This window comes from Pelobates fuscus, chromosome 1, assembly GCF_036172605.1.
Source record: "Pelobates fuscus isolate aPelFus1 chromosome 1, aPelFus1.pri, whole genome shotgun sequence".
Taxonomy (NCBI): Eukaryota; Metazoa; Chordata; class Amphibia; order Anura; family Pelobatidae; genus Pelobates; species Pelobates fuscus.
The window spans coordinates 443124366-443147102 of NC_086317.1; the positions used below are offsets into that span (position 1 = coordinate 443124366).

The 22737-nt window shown below is 46.4% G+C and overlaps 1 protein-coding gene across 1 annotated transcript in view; it reads right to left on the reverse strand.

Annotated features, from left to right (window-relative positions):
* RNF17 (ring finger protein 17) overlaps window positions 1–18289 on the reverse strand; it is a 93230-nt gene extending 74941 nt beyond the window's left edge. The window contains exons 1-3 of the mRNA XM_063440255.1: window positions 18275–18289; window positions 17823–17979; window positions 15145–15260 (exon numbers count right to left, since the gene is read on the reverse strand). Of these exons, the coding sequence (XP_063296325.1) occupies window positions 15145–15260; window positions 17823–17979; window positions 18275–18289 (288 nt within the window). The remainder of the gene's footprint in view (window positions 1–15144; window positions 15261–17822; window positions 17980–18274) is intronic.
* Between the last annotated feature and the right edge of the window lie 4448 nt (window positions 18290–22737).

A 22737-nucleotide genomic window follows, 5' to 3' on the forward strand; every position in this document is an offset into this window, starting at 1 on the left:
GGGAGGAGGTTATGGATGTGCGGAGGGATCTGTCGGCCCTAGAACGCAGAGTCGAGGACTTGGAAGCCGACAGGGCCCAAAACGTACATCACCAGCAGGCAACTGACAATGCCACTACCAGGCAGGGTAACTTCTTGCTCGACCACTGGGGGCAACTAGAAGATCTGGACAATCGCGGGCGAATAAACAACATCCGCATCAGAGGCCTCCTGGAGACCGCTGGGGAAGCACTACCAGAACTACTGGCGGGCCTGTTCGCCGATATCCTAGGGGACAGAGCCCCAGCGGACTTCGGCATGGAGCGTGCTCACAGAGCCCTCAGACCCCCATCTGCAGAAGGACCCCCACGAGACATAATTTGCTACCAGTCCATCGAAGGGTATGTACTAGACCCCCCCACCCTTGGCCTATAACATTGGGAACTGAGCTGCAGAGACATGGGAATGAGACCTTGGGGCTCCAACCTCATCGAAAGGGGGGACTTAATGGGAATGGGTATGCTCTGGGAAGCTACGTCACAGACTTACCCCCCGCAGAGACTAAGCCTGGAATGCTCAACATGGACTCCTTGGGGCGGGGTGTGAATGGGAGGAGAGGTGAGACGCTAACTAACTCTAGACGAACTCTCCAGATGGGGATATGCATGCCGTACAAGTTCCCACAAAGGCCTGCGGACAGAATTTCCCAACCCCGACGGGGCAGTAGACCTCTCTGCTAAACAATGGCATACCAGCCAGAGCCCACCGGGGAGAGAAGGGGATTAGTGACTAATCGCTAGAAAGGGACTAGCCGCGTTAAGTAATGCAATACTGTATGCAAAATTCAAAAGTATTGACCCGCAGGAATGACTACACATACACACAGTTGAGACTGCAAAAAGCAAACCATTAGGGTGCCTAGACTGAGGGAGATAGGGCCGGCAGGAGGGAGACCCTGGAAGGACCTGGACACCCTGTCAGAAGGTACAGACCCAAAACACGAGTGGCTGGATACGAGAAAACCCCCAAACACTTATGGAATATTAGCAACACGCCAGCTGCTAAAGTGAGAACCCACCACACGACACCCCAAGACATGGGTAAACCCGTATGACACACACTGGTGGGATGGGCGCCAGAGGAGCAGCGCACCAAACACTAAAGTACTAGACCTGACATCCCACCAACCCCGAGTAACAGACTCACACTATACATATACTCGGAAGCCACACTGGTGAGACACCCTGTGGGGTCCAGACACCTGTGAGCAACAAAACCAGAGGCGAGTCGTAGTTACCTAACTATTGCACAGACACCTGACTGACCTTGCCCCACACACTTCCCACCACCTGACCCTTATGACGCCCCTCCCACCCCTACCCAACACTGGGCACCAAAGGGGGATGGGCTCGAAATACGAGCCAGCACCACTAAAACTGTGGTCCAATAACGTGAGGGGCCTAAACGTCCCCGAGAAGCGAACTCATATACTCCGAACCCTATGGGCAGAGCGCGTCTCGGTGGCATTCTTGCAGGAAACACACCTGAGGGGCAAAGACGCCCCCACCCTGGGCAACAGGCACTACGCCAACCACCCTAATGAAAAGAAAGCGGGAGTAGCTATTCTAATCTCAAGTAAGGTCCCATTCGTATGCGCAAAACAAAAGTCAGATCCCTGGGGTAGATACTTATTCATCAAAGGGTCTATAGCACAGCACACGTACACGTTTGCATGCCTGTACTCCCCGAACCGAAACCAACATGTCTTCCTGAATAAAACTCTTACACTACTAAACAAATTTAGAGACGGGCTCCTGATGGTAGCAGGAGACAAACACACCATGGCAGAATCAGATCATGCGCCGATCATAGTACAGATACAATCCCCACTCCACAAACCTTTAGAACGCCAATGGAGACTAAACGACATGACAGAGGCCCTAGAACAGCCCCTCGCGATAGAGGAATTAGCATTTAAAAACAAAACAAAACAGAGCGCCGGGTACCGACGGCCTCCCACTGTCTTACCTGTTCCAGACGGTCCCGATCGCTGTGCCCAAAGCCTTGTTTAGTTCAATAACGACCGCTATCCGCCGATTTGTCTGGAACTAGTGCCCAACCCGCATGAAAAAAGCCATCCTAGAGCCAACGAAATGAGCAGGGGGAACCCTCCATAGAGACTTACTACCGCGCCACGCATTTACACCGGCTAACTGACTGGTAAGTACACCACCCCACAAAACAATAGGTGACACTAGAGCTGGAGTAGGCTGGTGGGAACGTCCCCGCTAGACTGTAGCTGCACACCACCACCTACGGGAGACTTCAAAACAAAAACCCCCTGATTGATGCCACCCAGAGGGTGTGGACGGCAGCACCATATAGACTGCGGCTTACCACCTCACCCAACCCCTTGACGCCCATCACCCATACATCGCGGATACCCTAACCCACAGCGACCTACTAGGCTTCTAACCAACTAACTGGATGTACCTACACCAATTGTACAGTCCAACCGGACTTAAAAGGCTCCAAGACCTCTGCCCAGATAGAAGACCAACATTACTTTAACAGTTTAGATACCACCAAATGAATCCCTTTCAATCCCTTCCAGGACACGGGCACCTGCTTAGGCGCCTCACGAGCTTTCAAATTCTATGCGTACACCGAACACACATCCCACGAGGAATCTCGACTCTGTACACCTTGCTCATGGCCCAGACGGGCGACGACGTAGTCTTGGGATTCAAAGCCCACTGGGAGAGAGACACAGGGATGTCCCTCACCACCCAGGAATGGGACTAGATCTTCACCCTCACACACAAATGCGCTATCAGTTCGAAATATCAGAAACTAAACTACAAAATAAATCGCATACACGACAACACGCCGAATACATGCGGGAGATGCGGCACACACCCCGGGACATACATCCACATTTGGTGGACGTGCCCCACAACAGCTCCATACTGGGACAAGATCCGGAAGGAAATCGAGGAAATCACCGGCACTGAGATGCTCCTAAACCCCCTGACAATGCTATTACACCACACTCCCTGTCCCTTGAAAACCTACAAGAAGTCCCTGACACTCCCCCTGCTAATGCAACCAAGTCCCTCATCCCAGCCCAATGCAGCCAAGCCCCCCTTGTGGACTTTCCTCAGGATCAGAACCTGATGTTCTGATCCTGAGGAAAGTCCACAAGGGGGACTGAAACATCGATCCAATTTTAAAATGAACCAATAAAGAATTGAAGATTTTAACTACAGACCGTGAGTGCAGCTACATTTGTTGCTTTTTCTGGATACATTTGAGCCTTGGCTTGCACCCGGCAATTTACTTATTTATGTTCAGCTTGAGTGCAGGGACATCCTCTGTTTCTGTGTTACATATATACATATATACACACACATACATCGACATTTATTTTATTTTAACATGTTTAATTAAAAATGTTTTACACCTCCCACTAGCAGGGGGACTGTCTGACAGCCCAGACAGTCCCTCTGCTGGCAGTTCCACAGCCAGCTATAGGGGGCCATGTGCTCTTTGGGAGCGATCACATGGCACCCAGGGGCCTGATTTGCGGTGGGAGGGCTGCCTGGGCTATCAGGCAGTCCTCCCGAAGAGGATCGCGGTGAAGGTAAGTACCGCGGACCTCCTGGAGCTGCAAGCAGTTACGTTGTTCTATGCAGCCGCAACGGCTTTAAAGCCTGTTTAATGCGGGACGGCATAGAACGCCGTAACGGCGTTAAGGAGTTAATACCACTGACAGGTGACATTAACAACATTGATTCCACCTATCAATGGGTGGAATATTTTAGGCAGCAAATGAACAGTGGGTTCTTGAATTTAATATGTTGGAAGCAGGAAAAACAGGCAAGCTAAAAAATCTGAGTGACTTTGTAATTAGTTGCACTGAATGTGTAAACATTATTATGAGAAAACGGTTTTGGAGATGTTTTGACCCAGTCGTCTGAGCCCTTGTCAAACAACTCAAAATAGATTCATATATCAGTACTAATTGTTAAATGCCTAATATATCTAAAATCTGAATTATTTTTGATAGTTAATGCTAATCCTATACCAAACCTCTGTCAGGGTACCTGAAGTCTCTACCTCCGAGAGAGGTAGAGACTTAGACGTCTATCCGTCCGGACAGGCTGTTTCCTCTGTTCCTCGCGGTCCACCCGGTCACGTAAACGCCGGCCGCGAGGGAGTCACTTCCTTTTGTAGCAGGACGTCCGGAAACCGACGTCATGACGCCAGCCCGGAACGACCTGTCACTCAATCCTGTAGAGACTAATCAGATCTCGTCGGAGGCGTGTCTTTCCCTCCGAGCCAGGGTATTTATTATTTCAAATGCTTTATTGAGTTTTGTAACAGCATATGGTCTCAGCATATGTGAGACTCGCAGGTCTCTGTAACCAAAAGTAACAAGGTGGCCTCGCAGGGCCTGGTAACCAAAATCAGTGATTGGTACATGTAACGAAAATGGAGCAAGCGTTAACATCATCAACGTGGTATATATCTACTCAGGTCCCGTGTAATGCTTGTGTGTTATCCTAATGCGGTGAGGTTTAGTTATCTTATCGTGGAATTGTAACGGGCCCTCATAATATTACAAGTATGCCCACAGTGTTGCTTGCCTCTTGTAGTTTATTTCTCCTGCTGTCTATGGGTATTCTTATTTCTTTAGTGGGACGGGCTATGTGTGCCCTAAGTCAGTTGTGTTTCATTGCTTTGGTAGTGATTCTCGTGATGAGAGGTAAATATGTGTGTTGCTGTATTGCCCTTGGGAGTGCTTCTCACCTCTTCGTTCCCTTAAACCCCTGGTTTCCCTTAGGTAAAATCTGCGCTCCAGTACTGATCCAGGTCTTCTCCTGATGTGAGTTTGAGTCTTATGTGTTTCCCTCCCTTCTCTCCCTTCCCCTCCCCCCTGTCTTAGACCCTGGACTGTTTTCTGTATTCTATATTTATGAATGCGGTCCAGCGGCCCGAGTTCCTTGGTTCTGCTCCCCCTGTTGGCCTTTGGCCCCTGTTATTTCTGTTTGTTTCCACTAGGTGTGCTTGTGAACTACCTGTTTAATCTTCTAGTCTTTCCTTTACTCCTCTACTTCTGTTCATCTTTGTAGTCTATAACGATAACGCTAACTTAAATACTATCTGACCTGTGAGTTATAACCTATGCCTCCTTTTTCTAGCGTGTGCTAATCCACTTTCTTTTTCTGTGGGCGGATCTGGGCGACTTTTCCCCTGTTCTCCCGTCTGTCACGGTCTCTCTCGCGCTATGCGGAGTTTCCCCGGTTATCAGGTCGTCGCCCCCCCCTTGTTGTCTCCCGATTTCCCCCCCCCTCCCCTCCTGTGGGGTGTATGTTCTGGTCTTTTCGTCCGTCTGGTAGTAGCTGTTGTGTTGTCTGTCTGTTGGTGTATATGCTTTCCTGTCTCCTTTGGGTGGGTTCCAGTCAGGGGGTCCCATCTTATCTCAGCGTCCGCCCTCCTCCCCCCCCCGCGCCCCCAGGGCCGGGGAGGAGGGAGATCCCATAGGCCGGGAAGCCCCAGGTAGAGGCAGGGGAGTTGGGCGGTCCCCCCCTCCCCGCGTCCGCCCCTGTGGGTCCCCGTCTCTCCGTCCCGTCCACTCCCGCCAGCCATCTCGTCCAGTGGTACCAGATTTGGTGGTATCTTTGGGCCCTGTCTGTCTCTGTCATGATGAGCTCCTCGATTTCTCGAATGTCTTCCACCCGTCCTATCCAGTCCCTCATAGTTGGGATTGTCGTCTTTTTCCAATGGTTGGGGATAAGGCTGCGTGCCGCGTTGATCAGATGTGGAATCACGGTTTTTTTTATACCTCGTGGGCGGTAGTTCCGTGATATGTAGTAAGTATACCTCGGGTTTGAGGTCAATGTCCGCCTCCGTTATCTGGATGACTGCTCTGTGTACCTGTTCCCAGAAGGGCTGGATGTTCTGGCATTGCCACCATATGTGGAACTGAGTGCCAAGTTCCTTCCCACATCTCCAGCATTCGGGTTCACATTGACATCCCGCTCTTGTGAGTCTTTCGGGGGTCCTATACCAATGGGGCTCAGCAATTTGTACCCTGCCTCTTGAAATTTCGTACTAATCGAAGATTTATGGGTGTTTTCAAATACGTTCTGCCATTGGTCTCCAGTCAGGGGGTGTCCTATGTCCTTTTCCCAGTATCTGGTATAGTATGGCAAGGCATTTTCTGTTCTGTCTGGGAGTATCATTTGGTATAGTTCCGAGATGCAGTGGGGCGGGAGGGTCTCTTGGTCGCACATGGTTTCATAGGCAGTCAGTGGCCTGGTTGCCGATCCTGGGTTAGGGATGGAGTTAATGAGACTCTTCAGTTGGTGGTATCGGTATTGGGTCAGGAATCCTTGAGGGTCCGGGGCTGGCAGGTCCGTTAGGGGTTTCAATCCACTGTCCGTGTTTACATGGTGTATTCTACACTTTGTCGGAAGTCCCAGCGCTGTCAAAAACTGCGGTGACTCTGCCAGTGGGAAAAGCGGGTTCCCCGCTATGGGGTACAGTGGGGATACCTCCGGCGCTAGATTTTTCCTCTTGGCCAGCTTCCTCCAGATGGCTATCGTGGCTACAATAGTTGGGTGTTCTCGCGGGATCACTCCCTCCGTCCCCTTCGTCACCCATGGTAGCGCCGTCAGTGGGGTTGCTGAGAAGCTCCCCTCTATTGCTATCCAGAGCTTTCCTGGTGGGGCCTGGGTCCACTCCACTATCCTCTGTAGATGTACCGCCCACCGGTATTTGGCCAAATCCGGTAGTCCCAGCCCCCCCCTCAACTTTGGACGTGTCAGGATCCCATGGTTCAGGCGCGCCTGCTTCCCTGCCCATACGTACTGGACAAACGCTCTGCGAGCCTTGTCTAAGAACTCTCGTGGGACGTCTACCGGTAGTGTCTGTAGGAGGTATAAGAGCCTCGGAAGGGCGTTCATTTTCAGTACGTTAATCCTCCCCAGCCATGTGATATGTGGAAGTGTCCATTGTTGGAGGTCCCTAAGGATCCTGTCCAGGAGCGGTATGAAGTTGAGCTTGAATATGTCGGATAGTTTTTCTGGTATGCGTACCCCCAGGTATCCGAGGGCATCTGTGCACCATTGGAAGGGGAATGCTGAGCGGATCCTCCTTTCCGTGTAGGAGTCACACCCTATGTTCAGGATTTCAGATTTGTTGTAATTTATGTTCAAATTTGAGTAACTGCGCTATATTCCAAATTCTTTCATGATCTCCTGAAGAGATGACTGTGGTTCCGTAATCGTGAATAGGAGGTCATAGGCATACGCCGATATTTTACTTTCCCCCCATGTCCCTTCTATGCCCCGTATTTTCGTGTTGGCTCGTATTGCATTTAAGAATGGTTCCAAGCTGAGGACGAACAACAGGGGCGATAGGGGGCATCCCTGGCGCGTCCCATTCCGTATATCGAAAGGCTGGGACAGTACGCCGTTCACCAGGACCCGCGCCGCCGGGTTCCTGTACAAAGCCCTGATCCAAGTCATTATATATGGTCCGAAGCCCACTTGCGTCAGCGTCTCCATGAGGAAGGACCAATCTACCCTGTCGAACGCCTTTTCCGCATCCGTCGATATTAGTAACGCCGGGGTAGTACGCCGTTGAGCTGCGTGCACCAGGTTAATCACTTTCACCGTGTTGTCTCGTGCCTCTCGGTTTCGCACGAATCCTACCTGGTCCGGGTGTATCAGGACCGGCAAATGTGGCTGGATGCGGAGCGCAAGAACCTTCGTGAAAAGTTTCAGATCGGCGTTCAACAGGGAGATCGGTCTATAGTTGGCGCAGTCCTTCCCCTCTTTTGGCAGCACCACCACGTGTGCCATGAGTGTGTTTGGTTCCAGGAAGCCTCCTGTTCTGATCGAGTTGAGTGCCGCCGTGAGGTGTGGTGCCAGGATTTGTGCGTATGTCCTGTAGTACTTGGCGGTATATCCATCCGGGCCCGGACTCTTCCCTGCTTTGGCGATCTTAATTGCCCCAAGTATTTCCTCCATGGTGATGGGCTCCTCTAGGGCATCTGTCTCTTCCGCAGTCAGTTTGGAGACAGTGTGGCGCGACACATATGCCCGCTGCCTCTCCTCTATGGTCTGGGGCTCCCCTTCCTCGTGTCCTCTTTTTGGTGGTAGTTGATATAGCGCGGTGTAGTATCTCCTAAAGGCTTCTGCTATTGTCTTAGGGGTCCGGTGGGCTTCATTGTTGTACTGAATGGTGTGTATCCAGCTTTTTTGTCGTTTGGCTCTCAGTGCTCTAGCGAGCATTTTGCTGCACTTGTTTCCGTATTCGTAAAATGATTTCCTGGCCAGTTTAAATTGGAATTGGATCTTAGTCATGAGTTTAGATTGTAGATCCGCTCTAGCTGCCGTCAGACGTTTGTATGTTTCGTCATCCATCGTTGTTTTGTGTTCATTTTCCAGGTCTGCTACTTTTGTGATGAGTTCCGATATTTCTTGTGCGCGGAGCTTTTTTTGGCGTGCGCCGTGTTGGATCAGGAGGCCCCTGATTAGACATTTATGGGATTCCCACACCATAGTTGGGTTCGATCCTTGTGTGGAATTTGTCCGGAAGAACTCCGACAGGTTCTCGAGGATGTCGGCTTGTATTGCGGGTTGTTCGAGTAGCGTTTCGTTCAGTCTCCATATCCACTGCTTCTGGTTAGGTCTCGGGTGTTTGATGGTAATGAGCACCGGTGCGTGGTCCGACCACGTCATCGGTGGTATCTTAGCGGAGAGGAGGTTGTCCAGTGTTCTATGTTGCAGAAAGAGGTAATCTATCCGTGAGTAGGATTTATGCGCCGTCGAATAGTACGTGTAGTCTCTGGAGTCGTGGTTTAGTGTGCGCTAACAGTCCATGAGTTGGTGTTCATGGAGGAGGGTTTTAACGCCTCGTATAATGTGGCTTGGGAGTGTCGTTGTTCCGGACGATGTATCCATCTGTGGTACCAAGGGGACATTCAGGTCCCCCCCCAGTACTAACGTGCCCTCTGCAAAGCGATCCAATGATTCCAGTGCCTTCTTCAGGAAGATCTTCTGTCCTTTGTTCGGCAGGTAAATATTTGCGAAGGTAAATTTCGTCTGGTGTATGGTTCCCCTGAGGAACAGGTATCTTCCCTGGCTTTCTTTCTGTTCCGCCTCCATCTGGAAGGGTGTCTCTGTTGAGAAGAGAATCGCCACGCCCTTGGTTTTGGATGAAGGGTTATTGGCAAAAAATCCCTGTTGGTAACGTCGGTCGGAGAATCTGGGTGCTTGGTTGTCTACGAAGTGGGTCTCCTGAAAAAAGGCTACCGACACTTTCAGCGCCCTGAGTTCCCTGAGTGCCCTTGCTCTCTTTTGTGGGGAGTTGAGTCCCCTTGCGTTTATGGTGTTAACCACCATCCCCTCCTCAGTCCCTCCCCTCCTCTGGACCCTGGGAGCGCTGCACGGCATTTTCCTGCCAGCTGGCTTGTGTCCCGGTTGCGGCTCCAGGCGGCAGTAGGCGGGGGGAAGTGAGGGAAGAAGTGGCAGAGTTAGGAGGGGAAGGGAAGGAGAGACAAAACAAAACAAAGCGAAACAAAAAACACAAAAAAAAAAAAAAAAAAAAAGGGGGGGGGGGAGAGAAGGGGGGACGCCAAGTGCTGTCGTGGGACGGTAGAGGCCTCTAGTCCGATTCCTCCTCTGTGTCTACTTCGCCTCCCCCTAGGTCCCTTTGTGGTGCGTCTGTCGAATAATGTGTCGTCTCCCTACGACCCTTAAAGGGGTTATGTGCCTCTGAATTTCGGTGTGAGTCGGGGTTAAGGTGTGTCCCTCCTCTACACTTAGGTCCAGATATACGGCAGTACGCCCGTGGGGTAGTGTCTGTGTTGTCCGTAATGGTTGTCCGTCCCCCGTGCCCTGTCTTTCGGATTCGAGAAGTCAGAGTGTCCCGCTACTGGGTTATGGTCTGTGGGTAAAACTGGTCCCTTGTGGCGTATCTCTGCCTAAGTGTGCCATCCATGGTTAGTGTGGTCAGCTCGTCTCGGAGCAGTCCGTCCGGTACCGTCTGGTGTCCGTATTGCTCTCCCTGAGTATACCACTGTATCCCCTCCTCTCCTCCGTTCCTCCTTTCCGTTTCCTGTCCTCCCTCTCCCTTCTGTCCCCCCCCTCATCCCCGTCTCCCTGTGTGTCTCCTCTTGTCGGAAGGCCCCTAGACTATGCTATCTAAGTCTGAAGTCCCCCTTTCACCTCAGTCTCACTGCCGGCGTACCTTCTAAGGGTGTTCTGCTGAGTGTTGGTGTTAGGATGTTTTGTATTGCGTGAGCTGGCTTCTGTGCTCCCTGGTAGGTCCCCTGGGTTGCATCTCCTTTGCATGTGTTTTTTTTTTATTATAGTGTCATTTGCATGGCTTGGCAGCTTATCCCGAGATGTCTTGTCATCTGGTGCCTCCTGTCCCCTACCCCCCATGTCCTCTTGTGTGCGATCTGGGGGTTTAGATGTTGTGCTCCTATCCCGCTGGGGGGGGGGGGGGGGTGTATGTTTGTCCCTCCCCTCTGTGAACCGCTCTAAAACATGTCTGGTCAGGTCAATTCTTTTCCCTCATAGCAACATCCATTTAAGGATCCTCCCACTAATAAGTGTCCTTTGTACCCTCTGTTTAGATTCATCTGTCCCCTCTTAAGTTTTCAGGTGTTTGACAATTTTTTATGTAAAAGCGAACAGCAGTAGTAGTAACACCCTATGGACATTTTCGTCCTCCTTCTCCCTCCCACTCCTCCGGTTCCGGTGTATGGTGCTCCCTCCCGTCTCCCCCTCCCCCCCACCCCTTTCCCCCGCCCCCCCCCTCCCTCCGTGTAGGCCTCTGATGGGTCTCGAGGTAAATTAGCTATGTCAGCCGGTTAGGCGTAATGTAATCTGGTGTTGGTGGCGCTAATGTCTTATAGGGGTGCGTGGCAGGTGCTGATGGTTACATAATATGCATAAGCCAATTACTTGTTTTGCCTTAAGGGGAATCATATAGTAAGTCACATTTTTTAATCAATCATAATGTCCCAGTGTCCCTGCCAGTTTTCGGGTAGTCACAGTCCATTTACCAGTCTGCCGCCTTCATCCTGTTAGCTATTCCTCCGGGTTGGCTTGGGGGAGTGAGGAGAAGTCCATCCCACTCACCCCCTCTGCTTGCAATCTGCGGTTCACCGGTTGTCCCGTGTTCCTTTCGTTTAAGGGGCAATTTAGCCAGTTCTGGATCTGTGTGTCTGGAAGCCCTAGTGCCTCTAGGAAGGGGCGGACGTCGTCAGGTGTGCGGATAGTGGCTTCTGTATTACCCCTACGTGCCGAGAGGGCAAACGGGAACATCCATCGGTAGCGGATATGTTCTTGCTGCAGCAGTAGTGTGACCGGGCGTAGCGCTCTTCGGGTCTGGAGTGTGAGATGAGACAGGTCGTTGAACAGCTCTACTGTGTGGCCCTCGAATCTCCATGTTCTCTCCGTTCGCGCCCTCTGCATTATATCCGATTTCAATTGGTAATCTTGTAGTCTGCAGATCACGTCTCGTGGCGGTGCATCCGGTGGTGGGCGCGGGCGCAGGGCCCTGTGTGCTCTGTCTATTATCATCCGTGCCTCCGGTGGCCTGCCCAGTAGCCTATTGAATAGCCGGGTGAGTATCCCTCTCAGGTCTTCCTGTTCAGGGGTTTCCCTGAGGCCTCTCACCCTTATGTTATTTCTTCTGCTGCGGTTGTCAAGGTCCTCTATATGCATGCGCATGTCTGTTATTTGCGCTGCTTGTTGCCGGGCGGCAGCTGGTTCCAGGCCTTGTATCTGGGCCCTCTGGTCTTCCAGCGCGGTTACGCGGGTTTCCAGCGTTGCTATCGACGTGCGGATCGAGGTGACCTCGGCCTGAAGCGTACCCTTCACTTCCTCCACCATCTGTTGAAAGTCTTCTTTCTTAGGTAAGGAGGCAAACAGAGCATACCAGTCTGGTGTCGGTGGTGTCAGGGTGTCATTTGCCGGTACGGATTCAGCCTCCGACACACTTGAGCTGGGAGATGCCGGCGCCATGTTGGAGGCCTCGAGGCTTACCGCCAATATTGCCGGTGTCTGGAGGTAGCCCCTGATCGAGGCCGATGGGGGTCCCCCCTGGGTTCGAGGAGTCGAGGGGGTCATTTGGGTGCGTTTGGTGCGACCCATGGATGGCATTTGTCGCTTAATTTTCGCTGTATTAGGGCATCTGGGGACGGAGCTCTGTATTTAGGCAGCCATCACCGTCCAGCGCCAGACCACGCCCCCGAGCCAGGGTATTTAAACTTGCTTCTCCCATTTGCTCATTGCCCTGTCGTGGTTCTAGCCTGTCTAGTCACACAGTGCTCTGGTATTTTCTGTTATCCCTTTGGTTCCGACCCGGCTTGTTTGACTTACTCGGTTTACCTCTGTTATCCTTGACCCGGCTTGTTCCTCGCTTACCTGTCCTCTCGTTCCCTCGACCTCGGCTTGTCTCTGACCATTCTCTATACTCTCCGTACGTTAGTCCGGCCATTCTAAGGTCCGGTATACGTATCCTGTACCTGTTTGTACTCTGCGTGTTGGATCCCTGTCCCGATCCTGACAACCTCACACCAAGACAATACCAACCATACCACTTATCCGATGCTTACACTAATTCTAACCACATGCCTAATCTTACCTTTAACCTTACACTATCCATAAAACAGCATTAACCTAAATCCAGCATTAACCCTTACATTACCGTAACCCGACAGCTAACCATAAAAATGAACCTACCCCTACCCTACTCTTCCATCTATTATATTTAACCCTTACCCTATCATATCCCTAACCATAAGTTAATCCACTTCTAATATCAATTTTGTTATTAGAAATAGGTTTTTACTATTTAACATAATAGTGGTCTGTGACCACCATCTACTGGCTGTTTTCATAAATACACAGTGTAATTCTGAGGTTCCTTGCTGATCATATTGAGATTGGTGCACAGTAGCTGGCAAATCACAGCACGATCACAATTCGCTGGGGAACCCAGACAGAATCTATTCAGATCCTGCAGAGTCTCCGTAAAGCAGCGTGATCGCTCAGCTGTGATTTCATCAATGAATTTAAAAGGCTCTGTGCAACACTTAATTTCAGCCATTTAAGCCCACATTCTGTAGTACAGCACGGGATGTCTCAACTTACTTAAAGGAACACTGTAAAGTATTCCTGATGACCCCTTTTTAAATAGGTCCCCCCTTTTAAATTTTAATAAAACAAATTACCTACCTTTTCCTCAGCACAGAGTCTCCCTTGGTGCTCCTGTAACCTCCTTCTTGAGATGACGCCTCCAGGATGACGAGCCAATCAAATGCTTCTAATAGAGGAGCACTGGGGGACATAGGCAAATGTGTGGCTCCTGCCTCTATTCACCTATGATTCTTCCACAGAGAATAGTTGTATTCAATAATTTTCTGTGGCTGATCGTGACGGCACTATGCATACGCAAGTAAGACTCCAAGCTCTCATTCCTATAGAGCTTGAAGGTTTGGCTGAAAGCCTTCTATTTAATTTTTTTTAAAAGGGTTTGTGGTTGGGGAGTCATTATTTTGTTAATGGTCACTTTTCAAATGAAAAGGGCCCAAGGTCTATGAAGCAACACAGACAAATGGGTATAGTCATCACGTCTAGATAAAAAGATAAACCTACATGCAATCTGGGAGTACAATTTCACACCTGTTATTGGGACATAGTTGGTGCCAAGCTTCAAAGAAAGAATTCACTTTGCAAAACTTTCCATGTGATATGACACGTAGCACATTCCTATACAACCAAAATAAACCCTACTCATGCTGAAATCAGATATATCAACTCTATTAGGTGATATATTCATGTATCCACTATGTATATCGCATTTAATAGTAACAATTCTTCAGTTTAACAATGAAATATGTATGCTGGGCATGACAAGCATAACCTCACAGGAAGCTAAAAATGGTAGAAGAAACATTTCTCGGCTGTCTGAGTGACAAAGAGGGACGTGTAACAGGATTCAACCATAAAAATGCTAATTTCTATGGTGTTCGTTCCACTATAATGTGACACTTTCTCTTTATTTCTAACCCTATATACTATATATCCTTTTTTTTTTATTTAAGGGAGAGATCGGACTATTTTCTGATATACTTAAAGGGACACTCAGTGCACCAAAACAACTTAATCTAAATTAAGTCGTTATTGTGCCAGGAAGCCCGTGGAGGAACTCTTACCTCAAGCGGTTACATAGTTACATAGCTGAAAAGAGACTTGCGTCCATCAAGTTCAGCCTTGCTGTTGATCCAAAAGAACAGTTTAACCCCAAAGTGGTCTCCAGCTGAGATGTCAACTCCCGCTTGGCGGCATCCAGGAAGCGTTGAGTGCAGCTGATTGCCTAAAAGCGGTCAGCTGACGCTCACAGCTAATAAGTGACTCCTCGTTCACAAAACTAGCTTTAAACCCAAATGAATGCTACCATTGGGCTATTTTATAGACTTAACCCTTGGTTGACTATTCATCCTGGGTCTCTACCAAAATAATGAGGCATGCGATTACCATGACTGCATGGCTGCTAGGGAGAACAAATAACATGGAAGCTAGTTGGGAAGCAGAACTGCCAGGCTCCCTTATTGTGAGGAAGTGCAGAAGCAGTTTTTAAAGCACTTATCAGTACATACTGGGCAAAGAGTCTTGGGGGAGGATCACAAACAATTTCTGAATGCCTCATGCTTGAGACACCCAGCAAGAGCCAATTACATTCCGCAATCAATGTACTGGCTTCCAGTGCACCAACAGAAAAAATGACATGGCAGTTTGTAATTAATCAATCTGTGGCATGGTGTCATAGGGACTGGAACTCCTGATGGGACAGAGTCTGTTTGGTTCAATCAATCTTAGTGCCGTGCAACGCATGCCGTAGTTTGCCTACCCTTGCTCTAGTCAATCAGACCACCACTAGAGGCACTTCCTGGATGTTAATGTACTCCAGGTCTCCTAAATTGAGGCAATGCTCTCCTATGTATTCCGCTGGATTTTCCAGCGTCAGTAAAATCATTGAGGCAATTCTTTTCCTACGGGGAATGCCTAATGCGCCCCTCCCTGTCGGAAGAGGCTGAGCGCTGACCCACGTCCTTTAATAAAACAAGATCATTTACCTGGCATGGAAATCTTAGCAATTCTTCTTCTATTCTTCTTACTTTACTCATACTGACTCTGGCAATATTACCGAAGTCAACAAATTTTACTTCAACTTCTTGAAGATTACGTATCCCTAGATGGAAAGAGATGTATAATTAGATTACACTGTAGTGGTAATCAAATTAACCAAGAAAAACACACAAATCAGCAGCTGTGACTACCCACTGTCTAAATCATATGACATTTATTTGATTACTAATATTGTTAAATTCATACTGATTTTATTATATATGTTCAATATTTATTTTCTAACCGATTAATAATGTAACAATTTATATTTCAGAGTAGGTATTTAAGTCTAAATGAATGCAGTTGAGGAATACATTATGTAAGTGGTTTGTTCCAATAAGATCAATATTAACAAACTGTTATATTAACACCAGCTGTAAACATGTCAATGTTTCGCAACAGCTCCTCTGTTTATATAGCACAGTAAAACATCTAGAAAATTAAAACATGCATTGCATACATGGGTACATCTTAAACAGCTTCTAAAAGTTGCAGATCTCTTATCTGATGCCTTTCAAACCATCCCTACGAACCCAGACCAGACTTTCTGTTGCTGTCCAATTAGATTCCCCAATTCATCTCAATGAGTCTTTGCAAGGCAGTTGCTCTGGAAAATTGCTGCCTCTAGCTCTACTGAGCTAAGGAACCAGGAAGTAACAAGACCAGCTGTCAGGTGTAGGGATCGACCGATTATCTGTTTTACCGATATAATCGGCCGATATTCTGTATTTTCGGCAATATCGGTATCGGCCAATATGGATACCGATATTGCCGATAATACCGCCTAGGACACAGGGGAGCTGGAGGAGCTGCTGGGAGGTAAGTAACAGCTTGCTGCCGGCCCCCCCACTGCTCAGCCCATACCACTGGACCACCAAGGATTGACATAGCCTCCCTCCCTGGCCAGGTAGCAAGCAGGGAGGGGGGACAAAAAATTAAAATAAAACATAAACATTAAAATAAAACAAACATTAAAATAAAACATAAACATTAAAAATTTTATAAAAAATGCCTCCCTCCTCCCCCTTCCCCCCATTTTACACAAATTACATCCCTTCAGGAAAACACACACACTCTGCATTATATACACACACTCTGTATATAATGCAGAGTGTGTAGTGTGTTGATAGTGTAGTGTGTGTGTGTATATAGTGTAAGTGTATATAATGCAGTGTGTGCATATAATGCACACACTACATTAAATTATATATACACACTATACAAATACACTGCATTCACTTTACGCACACTGCATTCACTATACGCACACTACACACACTGCGTTGGCTATACACAATGCACTCACTTTACGCACACTACACACCACAAACTACATTCACTATACACACACTACACAAACACACACTCTGCATTCATTATATACACACTACACAAATACACACAGCTCCACTGTCTAAACACACTGCATCCACTGCATGTGGCTTGTATATTTTCTGCATTTAACTTTAGAAATTGTTTATTTTTTCAAAATGGTAAACGCACAGAATATCGGCAAGTTATTGGCTATCGGCCTGAAAGTTAAGAGATTATCGGTATCGGCTCTAAAAAAATCAATATCGGTCGATCCCTAGTCAGGTGTAACAAGATTTATAAAAGTGTCAATTTCTATTATCTGCAATCTGTAATATTTTTTAAAAAGAGAACAAATTCTTCACAGCTGAAGTGTTTTAAAGGTCTGGAGTGTCCCTTTAGAGAATGCTTGGGGCTCTTTCAGTAGATGCAAAATGTGTGTATCTTATTTGCTGAAAGTCAAATTTTTTGTATTTTTTTATCATTTCACTCGCAATGTTCAACTGTTATAGCTACGACCTTCCACAACAACTACAGTAACATTATTCTAGTTGTAATGCTGCAAAGGCATTTGATTTGCATTTTTTGGGAGTATTTTGTGAAACTCTTTCAATTACATTTGTGGTAGGAAATTTCATGTTTCAAACATTATATTTCTCACCTGCAGCCTGTATTACAGAAAATATATAACCTTCCTCAATATGTACTGGAGAGAAGTACCATGCACATTTCCTTAACCCCTTAAGGACACATGACATGTGTGACATGTCATGATTCCCTTTTATTCCAGAGACTTGGTCCTTAAGGGGTTAAAACTTTTAAATGAACAATTTCAAGCATTTATTTGGTTACATGAAAAAGCGAGCATATTTATGTTTAAATCACAACCTCTTTCAATGCATACTCCTTAGAGGTATGAAATATTTTGATTTGGGAAACCACCCTATTCATCATAGTTTTATGGAATATGATCTTCGCTCATGACTTTCACCCAGCTGCAAAGTTGTCCACCTTTACTTTAGGATATACAACATAAGCCTAAGGCTTCCCTCCAAACAAACGAACAGTATCTTCCAAAACTCCTTGAAGGATACCGTTCAGTTTTAAATCCTGGGCCCGACAAGCATCAAATTCTCTCCAGGTACTTATATGTGCCCACCCTTTTTTGTACAGTTGCTTTCTCTTCCTCCCCATATGGCGAGAACCCTCCTTTCACCTTTACAGTTGAACAATTGCTCAAACACAAATAACATATACACACACACATAACAACATGAGCTATTGTGAACTAGTTAAACATACACATTGTTCTTACCAACAACTTCTGCTCTATACCAGTCTTCATCTTCATACTGGGCAATGCACTGCTGACCTTTTACTGGGCAGATAACTCCAAAATCACCAGACTCTTGCTTGTTACAAACAACTTCTTGAATTTTTTTCACAATACTTAAATACTGAGAGGAGGAAAGCTGAAATACATGAACACCTAAATACCTGGATATCCATAAAAATAAAATATCACTGATCTCATTCAAATACATTTAAAAAAATAATGTGAGAAAATATTACTTTTTATCCAGCGACTTCCAAATTTATGAAGAACACGGGACTCAAAAAGACATTTTAATGAAGGAAAAAATACCCCTTTTCCTGGCAATGTAAAACATTACGGTTTCTGTGAAAGAGCAATGTTTATATTTTTCCTAGAAAGGCTTCATAAGATTTTCCCAGACTCATTCAATGTTTGTTCACAATGTAAAATACATTGATTGTGGCCATTTCCCACTAATGGTGGTACTGCTCAATCTGGGTCCAAATATCCATCAATAAAGTACAATTGCCCCATTGCTCAGAACACTACTTATTTTGAATGCTTCCCAAGTCACTATGCAAATCAGAGAACTGACCTATTATTGTTATTTATATAGCGTCAACTTATTTCACAGCTCTTTACAAGATTATAGAAGTGGGAAATTTAACAATAAATGATACAGGAACAATAAGTAGATAAGGACCCTGCTTAGACGAGATTACAGTGTAAAGGAATGCAGTATAAGAACATAATAGGAAGGGCATCAAGGGGGACAAGAAAAAACAAGGTGGAAAAGTAACATAAGTGGATGTGAGTGGAGTGTCTTTTTTTTTATTCTTTATTTTTTCTCACTAGGAAAGATAGCAACAAGCAATATACAGTCTGGCTTACGCAAGTCTTATTTACAGTGTGCCAATTATTGTATTTAAGATATTTCTGGAATGATATGTCGTAGTCTTTCAGATATTTCTCATGTCTAGTTCCTTCCCCTTACTTTCCTCTGAGAGTTTCTTTTTAGTAAGAGAGTCCCTTGAAATCCATGGGGTAGAGAAACTTAGAGATAGAGGCAGGATAGGAGAGATAAGAGGAGGGGGAAGAGGGGGATGGGAGTTGGGCAAGGGGTTGTGCAGTCCGTGCCGCTACCCACCTCCAGGCTATACTTCTGTTCTGTGGGGTTCTGTTCTCTCGTCTGTGTAGTTGGGCCATTTGTCTTGGGTTTGAACGTTCTTGTGTAATTCCCGCTATTTGTCCTATTGGTAATTGACCCGGGATTGGAGGTCACTTCTGCTTGGGTTTATTCCAGGGATATATGTAAGGACTAATATTCCTAGGAATGGTATTGTAGGTACATTCAATTTTATGTACCTCCCCCCTTTGTATAAGTGGCATATCCTCTGAATCCCTGTTTGCGCTAAGTTCCTAAAGTCTCTGGCGGTCATGCCTGGGGTGAAGGCCCTATTGCGGAGGAAGGGCATTAGGGGTGAGGATGCTAGTTTGTATTTTGTGTGCGCTTGGTCCCACAGTCGGAGCGAGGGAGTGTGTCTCTTTAGGAGAGAGCAAGAGACAGATTTGTGACATAGAAGTTACTTTGTGAGGCCATAAGCATTTCTAAACAGATGGGTTTTGAAGAACTTCTTTAACAATTGAATACTAGAGGAAAGTCTGAGAAGCCGCCTTTGAAAAGTCCTGCAAACGTGAGCTTGACAGGAGAAGGTCACCAGCAGAGAAGAGAAACTGAGAAAGGGCATACCTATGAATCCGTGAGAAAATGTAACAGGAGTTATGAAGAGCCTTATAGGTAAGGGTTAGTTTTTTTTAATTGACACCTATAGGATACAGGAAGCCAGTGTAAGGATTGACAGAGGAGCAAGGTGTTAGAGGAGCGACCGGAGAGGAAGATCAGCCGGGCAGCAGAATTCATTACAAATTGTAGCAGGCAGGACGGCTTCTGGGGAGACCAGTTAGGAAAGAATTACAGCAATGCATGCGAGAAATTACCAGAGCATGGACAAGCTTCTTAGCAGCATTTTGTTTAAGAAAAGGGCGGATGCAGGCAATGTTTTTAAAGTGGAATGAGCAGGTGGTACTGGAAGCTAAAATAATTAAAGAGTTTGCCAAGAGAACGCATACAGAAAGAAAAGAAGGGGACCAAGAACAGAGACAGGACGAGGGGAGGAGTCTTCATTGGACAAGGACACACTGAACGAACATTTGGGAGAGATAGGAGGAGAACCATGAGAAGACAGTGTTGCAGAGACCGAGGAATAAGAGAGTTTGGAGAAGAACATGATCAACAGTGTGAAAGGCATGAGAGAGGTCAAGAAGAATTAATTAGTAACTTTAATCAGAGCAGTCTCAGAAGAGTGAATGAGAGTCAAAACAGTGACATTAGTATGTAGGAATGAATATATAACATTACCGTTTTTCCAAACCATCCTACCTAAACATGGGTAACCAAGGCTTGAATGATTTTCAAATAGTGACACTCTTCATTTAAACTAAGGTAGAACAGTCAGAGTGTAGCATGTGTTTTGCGCTGTGTCTGTTCCTATGTTTGATGCTTATAGAGAAGACAATGTAACTTTATTACTAGACTGCTAGCATCATGAGAAATGTGATTTGTGAAATCATCTGATAGCATCAGGACAATGTCATGAAGTTTGTTTGTGGTCCTTCCCTTAATCTTTTGTGATACCCATCTTAGACTGCCAGCCCTCATTCGCAGTCTTCTTTGCTTTGCCTTGCTTGGAGACAATTCTTCAAACAGAGCAAATCTACGCTGTGCTGCCAACATGCCAGAGTAATTTCCAGCATCTGAACGGGTAACGTCAGTCACTATGTACCTATACTCCCTAGTCAGCGCTAGCAGCACTGGCTGGGGAGTTACCGTAGCAACTACAGTACATGCACTGTGGCTGCTATGCTTAGAGAGGAGGGTTTTAATTACTTTTTTTCCACCTGGACCTCCATTGACATTTAAAATCCTGTTTGTTTTAAAGTTTGATTTGATGAGATGGTAGTGTATGTTATTTTAGCAAATCAATTAATGTTATTGTTTGTAGGCAGGGATCTCAATAATGTTCTACTCATGACCCCCTGCAGTGTGAAGTCCCTCAGTCAATGTAAATAATGTACTGTATGTCTCACCATTGTATGTTAAGAGAGTTTTCTTGGTATAAATATGGGTGCCTATTCCTCAACGTCAGTCCTACTTTCACCCTTTACCACATCTTGACTGGTTTTTGGGTGCATTTCCCTGTATCACTCTTCGAGCTAATGTCTGGGTATAAAGGTAACACACTGATAAAAAGTTTATAAATCACTGCGTTTGGACTCTGGGGGAAGACTTTGGATAGAGTCAATAGCTAGAGGAAGCTGTGGCTGGCGGAGTTACACAGCCGGGAGGGAGGTCTCTTTTGCCGTACCTTATCAGTCATTTCTATGGTATAATGTCTGAGAAGAATGCAGAATAATTGACTGATATGTGGGAGAATTAACTATCTTTTTATAGTTTGTTTTTTACAAGCATTAAGCAATGAGGCATATATGTATGGTGGCAATGTAAGGTTAAAGATGCCCTTGATATTAAGTTTAAAAGTCTGGTGAAGTTCATGACCCCTGTTTAAGTTGTGGGGCAGAGTGAGAAAAGAAGTGACACCACTATTGCTGGGGACAAGAGATGGCTTTGGATTGGATGCAGGCCGCAAGCCAGACAAGCGTGGGAAGCCAGGAAAGAATAAACGTAAGCAGCGCAAGCGGTCAACATTTTCAGGTGAGGAGCTACACGGACGGACCCCAGCCCTCACTCACACTTTAAATTATTCCTTTATATTTATCATTGTGGTGTTATAAAGCACTGGGGCAAAAGCCACCCTCAAGTGCAAATCCAGAGGAAGGATATGGTGGTAAATTGTGTGAACTAAAAGGCAGTCAGGTTAGTTAAGACTGACTGGCAACATGGTGGTGGTGACAGTTAAAAAATAAGTTTTAAAGTAAAGTTAAAAGTTTATGTGATTATGTTCATCACTATGGTATTATTGTAATAAACCCTTTTTAAAAAAACAACACGACCAAGCCCACTGAAATATAAATTAACTGTGTCTGTGTTTATTGTGTAGTCGAAGTTATTTAGAGCAAAAAAACGGGTCGCAAGAGTAGACTGAGAACAGACAGCAGCTGAAATAGCCTGCCCTTCGGTGGGTCCCCGCTCAGAACTCAAGCTAGAGATATATCAGCTATGCCTCCCTGCCTAACAAGGCTGAAATGATCGTCTGGGGTTGCGGTGTCTCTTGTGCAGAGGGAACTTGCTGGCATTTCAGATCTGGACTACCCGTATGGGTGGGACCAGTCTGATAGGTTTCAGATATGTTCTCTCTCTAATGGCTCAAGATGAGCTAAAACCAGCTTGCGATCTGAGCAGGGACCCACCGAAGGGCCGGCTATTTCAGTTGCTGTCTGTTCTCAGTATACTCTTGCGACCCCTTCTTATGCTAAATATTTCCTACCATGCATTTTTACATTTGCTAGCAAATCTGCTAACACAATGTATAGACAGAATTTAATTCTCTTTAAAAGGAGCATAAGTTGTCAGTTGCATGACAAGTGTCCTCTAATTGTCTTGTTATTAAAGGAACACTCCAAACAAGGAAACTGAAGTGCTTTAGGAATTCACTGAATGTTTCTGCCAGCTTAATTGATAAGTTTAATAAATACCCGTAGACTTCCAGGCTGTTGCTTTGAGCTCATGTTCTGATGAATAGATAGATATTTAGTAGATATTTTAAAGAACTTACACTTACCACATGAATGTAGAAGTCATATGGATCATTCATATGGCACACTAAGACCTCAACCTCTGATGTCTCCTTAGGAAATACTGGCTTGGGGTAATGCATGTCTTTCAATTGTATTCTTG